General features: G+C 53.1%; 2 protein-coding genes across 10 annotated transcripts; both read right to left on the reverse strand.

The window, feature by feature from the left end:
• Positions 1 to 418: 418 nt before the first annotated feature.
• Positions 419 to 5563, reverse strand: PAQR7 (progestin and adipoQ receptor family member 7). 9 transcript variants are annotated; one of them, XM_063356092.1, is made up of 3 exons: positions 4050 to 4119; positions 2553 to 2668; positions 422 to 1681 (listed from the first exon to the last, which is right to left on the reverse strand). In XM_063356092.1, the coding sequence occupies exon 3, from the start codon at positions 1657 to 1659 to the stop codon at positions 619 to 621; it is 1041 nt and encodes a 346-aa protein (XP_063212162.1). In that variant the 5' UTR covers positions 1660 to 1681; positions 2553 to 2668; positions 4050 to 4119; the 3' UTR covers positions 422 to 618. The 9 variants fall into 9 exon arrangements, with proteins under 9 accessions (XP_063212154.1, XP_063212162.1, XP_063212161.1 ...); XM_063356091.1 differs by having other exon boundaries at positions 2553 to 3469; positions 4050 to 4105; XM_063356086.1 differs by having other exon boundaries at positions 427 to 1698; positions 4050 to 4125.
• A 932-nt stretch (positions 5564 to 6495) lies between these two features.
• STMN1 (stathmin 1) lies at positions 6496 to 10896 on the reverse strand. Its single transcript, XM_063356100.1, has 5 exons — positions 10775 to 10896; positions 9278 to 9348; positions 8385 to 8557; positions 7386 to 7577; positions 6496 to 6998 (listed from the first exon to the last, which is right to left on the reverse strand). Exons 2-5 carry the CDS (start codon positions 9288 to 9290, stop codon positions 6930 to 6932), a joined length of 447 nt encoding a protein of 148 aa, XP_063212170.1. The 5' UTR covers positions 9291 to 9348; positions 10775 to 10896; the 3' UTR covers positions 6496 to 6929.
• Positions 10897 to 11289: the final 393 nt, after the last annotated feature.

Raw genomic sequence — 11289 nt, forward strand, 5'->3', positions numbered from 1 at the left:
CACCACGGAGGGGGCCCTGGGGCTCCGTCTCTATCAAAATCAACCCCCACCATGCCCTCTCTGCCTCCCACAGCACTCTTAAGGACAGGGTCCCTGCCTTTCTCACCAGGTAAGGGACAGGGCCCTGCCACTGCCTGGATAGCTCTGTACAACTCCCTTGTCCATATAAGAGGGGCCTGAAATTATATTAAATAAATTTCCTACCCTTGTTTGTGGTTTATACAAGCTCACCTTGGTCTGTTTCCATGGGTTGTATTCTGTCACGGCTACCAGGGGGACAGATGGCATCTCCTTACCTTGTGCTGTGAGACCTGGTAGCTTCCAAGAACCTTTCCCAGCCCACAGGGCTGCCGTGCTAACAACATTTTGTTCCAACTGTTTATTCAGACACATGAATTAGTGTACCATTTTAAGAGCAAGCTGGAACTAATTCTGAATTTAAAAAGCATATAAAGCAGCTCTTACTTTCCCCTCCCTACAGAGAGTACCGCCAAGCAACAGTTCGCGAAGCATTTCATTCCTCTCCTCGAAATTTGTGGCCGGATTCATGCCAGCATCACCACAGCCGGGGTCAGATCAACCCTTGGGGTGATCTCACCTGCCTCTCCTGGATGGCTCTTACTCTTCTTTGAAGCTCAGCTTGTTCTTCACCTTGCGGGCCATGTAAGCAGCTGTGAGGACAGAGCAGGTGACAGTGAAAAGGCACAGGGCAGAGAAGTTGTGCGCCAAGTCACCCTGAAGAGCGGAATAGATGTGTCTCCTGGACTCATAGTCCAACACCACCGCCTCGATCTGCGCCAGCGTGCAGAGAAACAAGCACACGTGAAAAATCTGATGGCTCTGCCCAAAGAAGTGACATTTCCCCGGGAACCACTTCTCAGGGTAAGGGTGTGAGAAAAAAAAGGCACCGATGAGGAAAAACAGCACCTGGCATTTGTGATACAGAAGGGCCGGGTCCTCCCGCTCGGAGGGCGGCGTGGTGGAGATGCGGTGGATCACGGGGCTGATGTCCAGCATGTACGCCAGGCCGGAGGGCAGCTCCTGGCAGAGCCGGCTCAGAAGGCGAGCGGACTGGTGGTACCGGTACTTGGCGTAGCAGGAACCAGCGCAGGACAGCCACGCTAACAGGACAGCCACCGGCATGTAAAACCCCTTGATCTTCTCGTGCCAGCTTGGCTCGATGGCGTAGTAGTAGTGCCCCAGAGCGCTGCCGTACTGGTAAATGGCAACCCCCACATAGTCCATGAAGAAGAAGCTGTAGTGCCAGAACTCGGATTTGGCCTGCAGAAGGTGAGCGAGGGTGCTGAACGTCAGGTAGGTGATGGATGCCACGATGATGATGAGGAGGGGTTGGGCATGCAGGTCCTGCCCAAAATCCACCCGCTGCCAGAGCTGCTGGAACCGCAGCAGCAGGATCAGCGCTGCCACCAGATGGGTCCAGACGTTGATGGCCTCGTTGTGCTGCTGGAAGAGCGTCGAGAAGTAATAACGCCAGGTCTGCTGCACTGGCCGGTAGCCGGCGTGGATGTAGGGCTTCCAGAAGACCTTTGGCACCTCCGAACTGCTGACAGTGGAGGGAGAGAGGGGGGCCAGCAGCTGAGGGACCTGCCGCATGTTAATGAAGAGGCGGCTGAGCTTTTCAGTGACGACCGTTGCCATGATGCAGCCGAACTCTGTGTCCCTGCCACACAAAACAACCTTTGGGATGGAAAGAAAGTTTTGCTGCAGGGTTTAATAGTGACTTTACTGAAGAAAAAAAAAAAAACCTAAATAAAAAAAAAAAATCAACATGCAGGAGCTGTTTGAACGCTTTGGGTTTTTTTTCCAAAGATATGTAAAATCATGTGTGACTGGAGAATGGCCTCGTTATAGCTGAAATAAAAGAATCACCAAAAATAGTAATAGGAAGGAGACTGAAGGGAGATTTAAGATCCCCTGGAGTGCCCCGTGCTGCACAGGCGACAGACCGTCTAGAGGAGTACGGAGGTAGAGAACACGAGTATGGGGTTAATCGACACAATAATTAACACACCAGGATGCCTCAGTTCCTAGCTCACCCCTTCCCAGCAGAGTTTGGGAACGGCTAAACAAATGAAACATCCTAAACACACTCCCCGCTGCAGGAGCTGCCCAGATCCCCCCCCTTGTAAACTGTTTGCGGGATCATCTTCACAAACAAGCCGCGTTCCCCCCCCAGGCGCGAGATGACCTGCTCTGCCTCAGGAGGGGCACATTTGAGAACAAAAATAACTGTAATGCCACCAATAGAAGGTATAACTTCTGAGTTTAGGGGTTTTACCGTCTTTTTTCAACTCCCGATTTTCCACACGGCTTTGCACAAAAACAAGGCAGCTCAAGTGAGTTGATCCTGTTGCATCACCGCGGTCCAGCAGCGTAATCTTTGCGAGCAAGCGTTTCCATATTTACATGTTTAAGGCTGCTGTCCTTACCGAGATAAAGGCGGCCTCGCTGGCTTGTTCTGCCTTTTTATGGCAGCCTTAGAAATGTATTGAACAGAAACATGCTCAAAACGAGATTCCCTCCCCCTTTACCTGCTCAGACAAGCTCCGAACAAAACAGCCCGACTCCCGTCCAGCTCCGGTGCCGATTTATGCCTCAACTCCTGGCAAGTACAGTCATTGCAGGGACAGCTCAGACAGGAAAAGCTCTTCAAAGTTTGGGAACAGGAGGAGGAGGAGGGGATGAGACTGTTTATTTTCAAAGTCTCTGTAATTTCCCCATAAAAATGGAGTAGATGGGTCTGTAACTCATGCCTGCCTGAAGCAGGGGAGCACGGATGCAGATAAAACCAGGCTGTTTGCTGCTCAGCTTCCCTCTCGAATGCTCTTTTCCCACCTCGCCTGGTTGAAGAGGCCCCAGGTCGAAGGCAGAGCAGTCCTGACCCTGACTCGGCCTCCTAAACCCTCCTGTAACACCCACAGGCTGCCAGTGAAAAATTAACTTCATAAAACCTCTTCCGGACTTGCAGCTACTGCGCTGAACTGAAACAGCCTCGAGTCCTGCCGGGGAGATGCAGGCAAAAGCAGAACTTCCCAGGCTAAGCTATTTTCACCAAAAAGTTGATGGGTAGTTTGGAAGAAAACGCTGCCCTTTCTGTCACCGGAGAACTTGCCTCTGCACCAGGGCTGCCCGGGAGGATGCCTGGGGAGGGGGCTCAGCTCCAGACCGTGTCCGACCCCATCACAGCTGCCAGAAGACAAATTCCTACGGGAAAGGCTCAGGTTCTGCTCAGGGAAAAGCAGCGGAGAAAAGCTGCATCCAGGCACGAGGCAGGAAAGGGAGGATGTTTATTTCAAGTCCTCCAAAACTTGTTGGAGCAGGACTTAATTTGCAAAGCTCTTCCGAGCTACGAAGCCTTGAGCAACGCTCAGTTACAGAGGGAGCACATCCTGCGCGGCGCTGCAAATCATTAATCTGCCTTGCGCTGGGAATAACCACCTCCACGTACCTACGAGATGTCAATAACGTCGCCTCAAACGCCTGTTATTTCCTACGGAGCATTTCCTTTCTCCAGCAGCATCCACCCATCCTGCTGATTTTTTTTTCCCTCAGTGGTACAGACCCAGCCCCCAGCTGTTTACGCGCCTGTCTGCTCCCCGCACATACACCCATCTTTAGCCTTCTAAAGCACAAATATGGGGGGGGGGGGTTAAGTTATTGTCTGTTTCTTCCCAGCACAGACTCACCCAGCCCCCCTGGAAGGTACAAGCCAAGGGTGTTTTTGGTGGCTGGGCTCCAGGCCCCGTGCCCCGCCATCCTCTCCGTCCTCCCGGCACAGCCGCCCTGCCAAACCCCCTCTGGGGCTGCCAGGGATCGATCACCCCCCCCCCGCACCGAGCCCCGGGAATATTATTTCAGTATTTCAGGCCACGGCCGCAGCTGGAGGTCAGGGTCGGGGGTGGGGTGGGGGGCCTGGACCCTGCCCTCCCCTCCCGGAGCCCCGGCAGGACCCGCTGCCCCCCGGTGACCCCTCCACCCGACCCCGGGGACAACCCCCCCCCCACCACCCCAGTCCCTCCCGGAGGCACCTGCCGAGCCAGCGGCAGCTCCGATCCCCGCCGCAGGACGCCGAGCCCCGCCGGGGCCGCCCCCCTCCGCCCGAACCCGCCCCGCATCCATACCGGGCACGCCGCCCCGGCTCCCTCCTCCCGCCGCCGGAGCCCGCCCCGTGCCCGCTCACCCCCGCGGCTCCCCGGTTCGCCCCGGCGCTGCCCGCGGGCTCCTCTCCTTCCTGATTTACCTGGCACGGATCGGGAGATAAACAAACAAAGCTGCGGGTTCTCCGGCCCCCGCCATCGACGAGCGGGTTGGGATTGTCACTTCCCCAATTTCCCCACCCACGACACGGCCCGCAGCCGCTTTTGTGACTTGCTGCCGCACGGGGGGTGTCAGCCTGGGAAATACAGCTGCCCAGCTTTTGTCTTAGTTGTGTCTTTTTTTGTTGGGTTTTTTTTTTTTTAAAGCAGCCTATAGTCCAGCCATTATTTGTTTTCCTGCCCGAGCATCTCCTTTCATGCTAGGTTTTCCCCCCCTCCCATTAACTCCCTTCTCAGATCACCACCATCCTCTCACTATTTGCAGCCCCCCCATCTCATTCCCACCCCTCAAAACTTCCATTTTCCTCCAGCAGCTCCCGGAAGCCCAGGGTCTGAGCCCAGCTCATAAAGCTCTAGTTCAGTGTGAAGCAGAACTCAGACAAGGGAACAGAAGGCCCTAAGCTGAGAGATCTGACAGCTCTGTCAAGTCAAAAAAAAATTAAAAAAAAAAAATCACATTGAACATCTCTTCATGCTCTTAACACCATTTGGGGCTTGGCAGTGCTGTCATCGTCCTCCCCCACTCCTTGAAAAGCTGGGGGGAAAACCCACACAATTTGGGATGCTTGGTTTTGTCTCAGCAGGTAAAGAAATACGTTAAAATGAATACCTGATTTTTCTGATTGCTAGTTATGCCTGATCTCATATACGGGATTAAACCAGGGACCACTTAAACCTCCATCACGTAGTACTAGATATTCAGCTTTTCATAAGCACATCAATGGAGGGGCTCAAGCCCTTGTCTCCAAGTTCAGCTCCCTGCGCCCCGTCCTCCTCCCAGCTCACACAACATCGATGTGTGTCACTAACCCCCAAACCTGCACTCTGCCCCCACTGCAGAGGGGTGATTGCTCCCCAACACGTACAAGTACAGTCTCTCTTACCTTAAATTATGAAGTATCACAACACTTCTGAAATTCCTCCAGGGACAGGGTCTGATCCCAGCCTTCCAGCGCAGCAAACCTGGCTTTATCTCACTGTTCTTCTTCCATTCAGACAGTATAATATCAGCTTTTGGTCAAGTACAATTCTGGTGCAAAAGTGGTGTGACACACAAAAGCTTTCTAAACCAAGGTTTGTCCTTTAGCAAGCCCCAGAAGATAGGTCAAGTGGTCCAGGACTCAATTAGCCCCTTAGAAAATAACTCCCTACCAGCTTTTCCATCCTCAGAACATGTAAGCCTGTCCCCTGGGCAGTGCCGGATGCTCCAGGTGTGGAGTTAATCTGAAAACAAACCTGGCAGCCCAGCCTCAAAAAAAAAAAATCAAGGACACAACTAGGGGAAGGCAGGACCGAGCGTGCCTCACCGAGACCAGTGCCACCAAGCGTTTGGCATTAACAGCAGCTTCCCGCTCTGAGGGATCGTGCTTACTACAGCGGGTACTTCAGAACACGGTGTTCATACTGAAGTTCACACACACCGACTGCAACCTCGTCTTTACCACAGAGCAGCACGAGTACCTGTGGATGTCCTTAGAAGAAGGGGCTGGGGTTTTTTAAGGCACCTATACAATAGCACAACTCTGTACCCAATCCACCTAAAAACCATCTTTCCCCAGAGCACAAGCACCATTTCTCACAGGCCAGAAAAAAACCAAAGACAATGCACGTCTCTTTGTGGGCAGGAGTTAATCTTCGGACCAGCCCTGCGGCACCATGTACTATCCCAACACATCTGCAGCAGACACCAAAACACAAGAAATTCTTATCCCCAACAGCATTTTCAATTGGGGCAGGCTGAGGAGCCCAGCACAGAACAGGTTTCTGACTTTTATGCTCTGACACCGCACGGAACAGTACACAAATCATCATTCAACAGCACAAGTCATCTTCTAGAAACCCTTACCAAAAATAAAGGCTCAGATCAGTCATGTGGTAACAAGGGCTCATTTGTTGAAGTGTCAGCATCCAAAGGGAGGTGGCTCTGAACTCTTTTTAACAAAAACACACAACAGCTGACAACTGCTGAGGTGTCAAAACAAAGCTCCAATTGTAAAATTAAGACAATGAGAGTGCTCTAAGGGGAAAGGCAGCCACGCAGCCCGCCCAGGGACACGAGGAAAGTGCTGCTGCAGCCCTTTCCACCCAGCACGGGGCAACAACGCCTGTCGCAGCCCTTTGCCAACCCATTCCATTTCTCACATCAGTTTTGAAGTAATTCTCATGATAACAGCACTGTGCAGCTTTATTTAGTCACTCAGTTACAGCAGTATTTTAGCAGAGTGGGACAGTCAGATTTTTGCAGTGTAACAGATATTCAGCATGGAACAGTATACTACAGATTCCTTTCACAAACGTCTTACAGAGCTGATACAGTACTAGCCATCAACCCAGTAGCAAGCGCACTGGAGTAGAAAAGGATGCAACAAGAAGATAGCTACACTGGAAAGACAACACTTTAGAAAAAAGTGAAACATGTAAGGTCTCCCCTCTAGCCCCCAAAGAAAAGTGTACAGTTTGGATCTAATTTTACAGTTCTACATCAGTTTCTAGAAACTTAAAAAAAACAAACAAAACCAAAGATAAAACCACTGGCCAGTACAGTCTTTGGATATTTAGAGGTGGGGGAGAGAGTCAGTTTCCAGAATGAAATCAGTCGGTTTCAGCCTCACCAGGGTCTTTGCCTTCTTTGTTCTTTCGAACCTCTTCGATATGCTTGTCCTGAAAGACAGCAGCGGGAAGCAGTCAGCTGTGCGGGCCCCCGGCCGGCGCAGCCAGCCCCCCCTCGCTTCCCACCCCCAGGGACAGCAGGAACCCACGAGCGTGGGTTACTGGGGGGGCTACAGGATGAAGCTTTACAAGAGAAAGCGAGATGCTGCTCTAAATCCATCCATCCCCCCCTCCCCCTAGAGGAGGATTTCTGTAAAGTCTTCTGCAGATTTAATACTCTCAGTAATTTCAGATTAGACCACCACAGAACTCCAAGGATATCTGTCTGTTCATACCCCCTCCACGCTTGGCCAGTTACTGGGCTTTATTTAGTCAATTTTTAAAGTAAGGAGCATGGATAATCTCTCTCCCAGGGGGCCACTGGGACTCTACACCCACCTTCTCCCTCAAGCGTTCCAGTTTAGCAGCCATTTGTGCCTCGCGGTTTTCTTTGTTAGCTTCCATTTTGTGGGTCAGCTTCTCCTCTGCCATTTTGCTGAAGTTGTTGTTTTCTTCAATTGCTTTCTGAAGCACCTCTTTTTCATGCTCCCGCTTCTCAGCGAGCTGCTTCAAGACTTCTGCTTCATGAGACTAACAAAACAGAGGACACACGCTTTGAACGCAAACCAGGTGAGCTACACAGACGAACACAGTCCAGTTGCTCACGACTCCTGAGAGACAAGATTTTTCTGCTATTTTACTGGAGAACAGCATAATTCCACGATGCAGGACAGAGCTCCCTGGTGCTTCCCCCACCCACACAACCCAAATGTCACCATAACAAGCTACCAGGAAAGCTAAGTTTCTGTCATCACCTGCAAGTCTTGTTAAACGGGATTTTTCTGGAAAAAAGAACGTGGATTTTTTTTTTATGTTAACATTGATAAAACTTTCCTAGAGGATTCTTGGCTCTCAGAATGGTGAATCACTGAGATTCACATCACACAGGAGGCTGCACGTAAGTTAGAAACCCTCTGCACAGTCCAGGGTTCCAAGCTACACCTCAACAGCAAGAGCTTACATCGAGCCGTATGGATAAACCTTCTCATTACAGATACGCCACTACATTTTCTAACAGAAAAATGAATCTGTTATTATGTTAAAGACAAGAAAAACAGCTGCTTCATGGAAGAGCATCCCCTCTCAACTAAACATTTTCTCCCAGTTTTTCAAGTGGCCATTCCAGATCACTTTGGGAGCAAAGCTATGGCCTTGCAGACCACAACAAGGTTCATAAGAGCCCCACCGATTCCAGAGTAGTTCAATTAATATTTGATTTACCATAATACAAACTGCTAATCACTTGTCCCTAGCGACAACTTAAAAAAAAAAACCCCAAAACACCACAACTTGCACAGACTAGTTGAGCTGAGCTCACTTAACCTGTTTCAAATTTACCTTGCGTCTCTCTTCTGCTGCTTCCAACTTCTTTTGAATCTCTTCCAATGACACATCCTTCTTCTTTGGGGGAGAAAGAGGGAATTCTGGGACTGCTTCTTTTGAGCGAGGACTGAGTATCAGCTCAAAGGCCTGCCCAGAGGCACGCTTTTCCAGTTCCTTCACTTGAATATCTAGGAACATGGGAAAAAACACACAAACAGTATTTTAAGCCAGGAATGGGCTTAGGTAACTTGAATATTCAAAAAATTCAATGCCACAAAGCTCACTTCAGGACACAGCATCTGAGCTGATAGTTTTGATTTAAGCAGCAGCACCACCATTCAAATACATGGCAGGCAATTTAATTTGCAATTCTTCCTTGATGGGACAGCACACAAGCACCTGACATTTTATTTTAGCCTTTAATATCCAGGATCATGAAAAAAAGCTATCAGCACTTCAAGTCAAAAAAAAAAAAATCACCCTTTCTCCAATGACAAGTCTGAGGAAGAGTTCAAGGCGTTTGCCTAAGACCTGACATAGCCAAGAAGTGAAACATGTAAGCCAGTGTTCTCTCTTCAAACACCTCTGAACAGGCACGTCAGCCCTGCACGGTGTCAGCTGCACCAGCACACCAGTTTTGATCACCAAGACGTCTGGATGATAGTCAGTTCTGTTAACGGAGCAGATGGCATGCAGATGAGCTGAAGCCCATCTGCTAACAGCCTCGGCTGAGAGCGCTTTTGGTATGTTTTCACAAGCACCCAGTTTTAACAGCTTCTCCAAAGCAGCCTAGAGATGGGGGAAAAGCATGGTGGTGACAGTTTATTTTACTATATTAGATTTTTAGATTATTTCTGAGGAAGTTAAGAGGAAAGACCCGAGAGCATTTAGTACATAATACTACATACCAGAAGTAGCCATGACCAAGAAAATACAGCTCCAGAAGCCAACTCTAGGAAATTTTCAATCGGTTGGATTCCTAGATAACAAAGAGACATGCCTTTGAACAGGAAGTACATTAGTTTTATTTCTTCTAGCTCCTAATAAAAACTGCTATGTGTAATTAGACCTGCTGAACAAAAGACAGTCGGGTGGGTTCCTGCAGTCAGTAATTCCAGTCAGTCTGTGGGGCTGAGGCTGATGTACATTGTTAGGAACAGCAGAGATGCTCTCAATTATCGGTGTTGCAGGATCTCTATGTAGGACTGTACAGCCGGTCATTTTCAGTCCTGGTTTTACTCCACCGTCATTAAGGTATGCAAACAAAGAGGCCAGTTTTGCCATTAAGCAAATGCAGTGCTGTGGATATTTCATATTGGCAGATATAGCTCTCTGAATTAAAATACGGCACACAACAGGACAGTACAGCCAGGACACCTGCTGCTACCAAAGGATCTTAAATATGTGTGTCGAGTTCATTTAAAATTCGATTTTATTTGTGCAGCTGAAGCCAGATGCCGCACATCACAACGGACAGGGAGCACACACGCTGCCCAGCATGCTTCGTTATGAAGGGACGCAATTAAAAAAGCCATAAAGGGCTCCAAAAACCCCAAAAGGAGGCTTTTTTTCCCAGGTTTTAAGCTGACGATGAAGCGGGGTCCGGGTGGGCGCGGCTCCCGGACGGGCGCTAGGACCGCGCACCCACCCGGTCCCCAGCGGCACCGCCCCTTCCCGCCGACGACCAATAGGCGCCGAGGCGGAGGCCCCGCCCCCTTTCCAACCGCACCGAATTCAAACCGCCGGGGAGAGCGCGAGCGGGAGCGCGCGCGCGCCCGCCCGGCGGCGCGCGCGGGGGGCTCGAGGGAGGGCGGGGCCAACGGTAACATCCGGGCACCTGCCGCCCCCCGCCGCAGGTGCGGGCCCCCGCCTCCACCCCGGGGTGAAGGGGAACGGGGGGATCGGGGCGGGGGGGGGGGGACGACACCCCTCGCCCCGTCACCGCACGGGGCTCAACGGCGGGTCCCCCCAGCTCGATGGCGGCGGGGCGCGGCCGGGCGGGCGCCGCCCCTTCCCCACTAACAATGGCGGGGTCCTGTCAGGGAGGGGAGGGGGCGCCGTCGCCGCCAGAAGGGCGTCGCCCCTCGCAGCGCGGCTCCGGGGGACAATAGACACCCCCTTCCCCACCGGCAGACACCCCCCACCCCTCCACCCATTGTCTCCCGACGCCCCTTCCCTTTGTCACCGCGACGCCCCAGAAGCGGGCGGCGACGCGACGAACCCCACCGTGCGGAAAAGGGACAAAAGGGGCCACCTCCCCCCCACCCCTCGCCCTGACACCCATCCTCGGGCCACCGCCCCCCCGCCTTCCCCACACCCGCGGGGTCCGCCCCAGCCCACGGGAAGCCGGCGGGAGGTTGGTGTTGGGGGGGGGGCCCGCCAGCCCGGCGCCGCCGCGCACCCACCTGCCCGCTCGGCCGCTCCGGTCACACTCCGCTCGCGCCCGCCCCGCCGCGCACAAAAGCGCCAAACAATGGCACGTGACCCGCCCCGCCCCGCCCCTATTGGCCGAGCGCGGCGGCACGTGCCGCCCGCCGCGGGGGGGGGGGGTGGGAGGAAGGGAGAGCGAGGCGAGGGGCGCGCGACCACCCCTCCCGCACCCGCCGCCCGCTGCATGCCGGGAAACGTAGTCCGCCAAGGGCGGGCGGGGCGGAGGGGGGTGGCGGCCCCCGCGGCCCGGCGGCCACCGGGCGGAGGGTGCGGGACCCTGCCGCGACGGCTCTCGTCTCCGCGGGACGTCCCCCGGCCGGCCGGGCCCCCCGCCGCTCTCTCTGCCCGCGCCACGGCGGGCGGTGGGACTCCCTTTGTCTCCGACCCCCGTGGCGGTGGGGGGGGAGCGCTGCCCCCGGGCGGCCTCGTTTGGTCAGGGCCACCCGTCCCCCTCAGGGGCATTTGGCAGGAGCAGAGCCGTGGCGTGGAT

This window comes from Chroicocephalus ridibundus, chromosome 19 (assembly GCF_963924245.1).
Source record: "Chroicocephalus ridibundus chromosome 19, bChrRid1.1, whole genome shotgun sequence".
Classification (NCBI taxonomy): Eukaryota; Metazoa; Chordata; class Aves; order Charadriiformes; family Laridae; genus Chroicocephalus; species Chroicocephalus ridibundus.

What these genes read in the sequence shown, in the direction of transcription:
- STMN1 (XM_063356100.1), bottom strand. An exon ending in CAGCAGAAGAGAGACGCAAG is followed by an intron (nt 7,578 to 8,384) that starts GTAAATTTGAAA and finishes CTGTTTTGTTAG; the next exon opens with TCTCATGAAGCAGAAGTCTT. An exon ending in TGGAACGCTTGAGGGAGAAG is followed by an intron (nt 6,999 to 7,385) that starts GTGGGTGTAGAG and finishes GCTGTCTTTCAG; the next exon opens with GACAAGCATATCGAAGAGGT.
- PAQR7 (XM_063356084.1), bottom strand. Translation starts at nt 4,317, where the DNA reads ATGGCGGGGGCCGGAGAACCCGCAGCTTTGTTTGTTTATCTCCCGATC. An exon ending in TATCTCCCGATCCGTGCCAG is followed by an intron (nt 1,682 to 4,261) that starts GTAAATCAGGAA and finishes TTTGTGTGGCAG; the next exon opens with GGACACAGAGTTCGGCTGCA.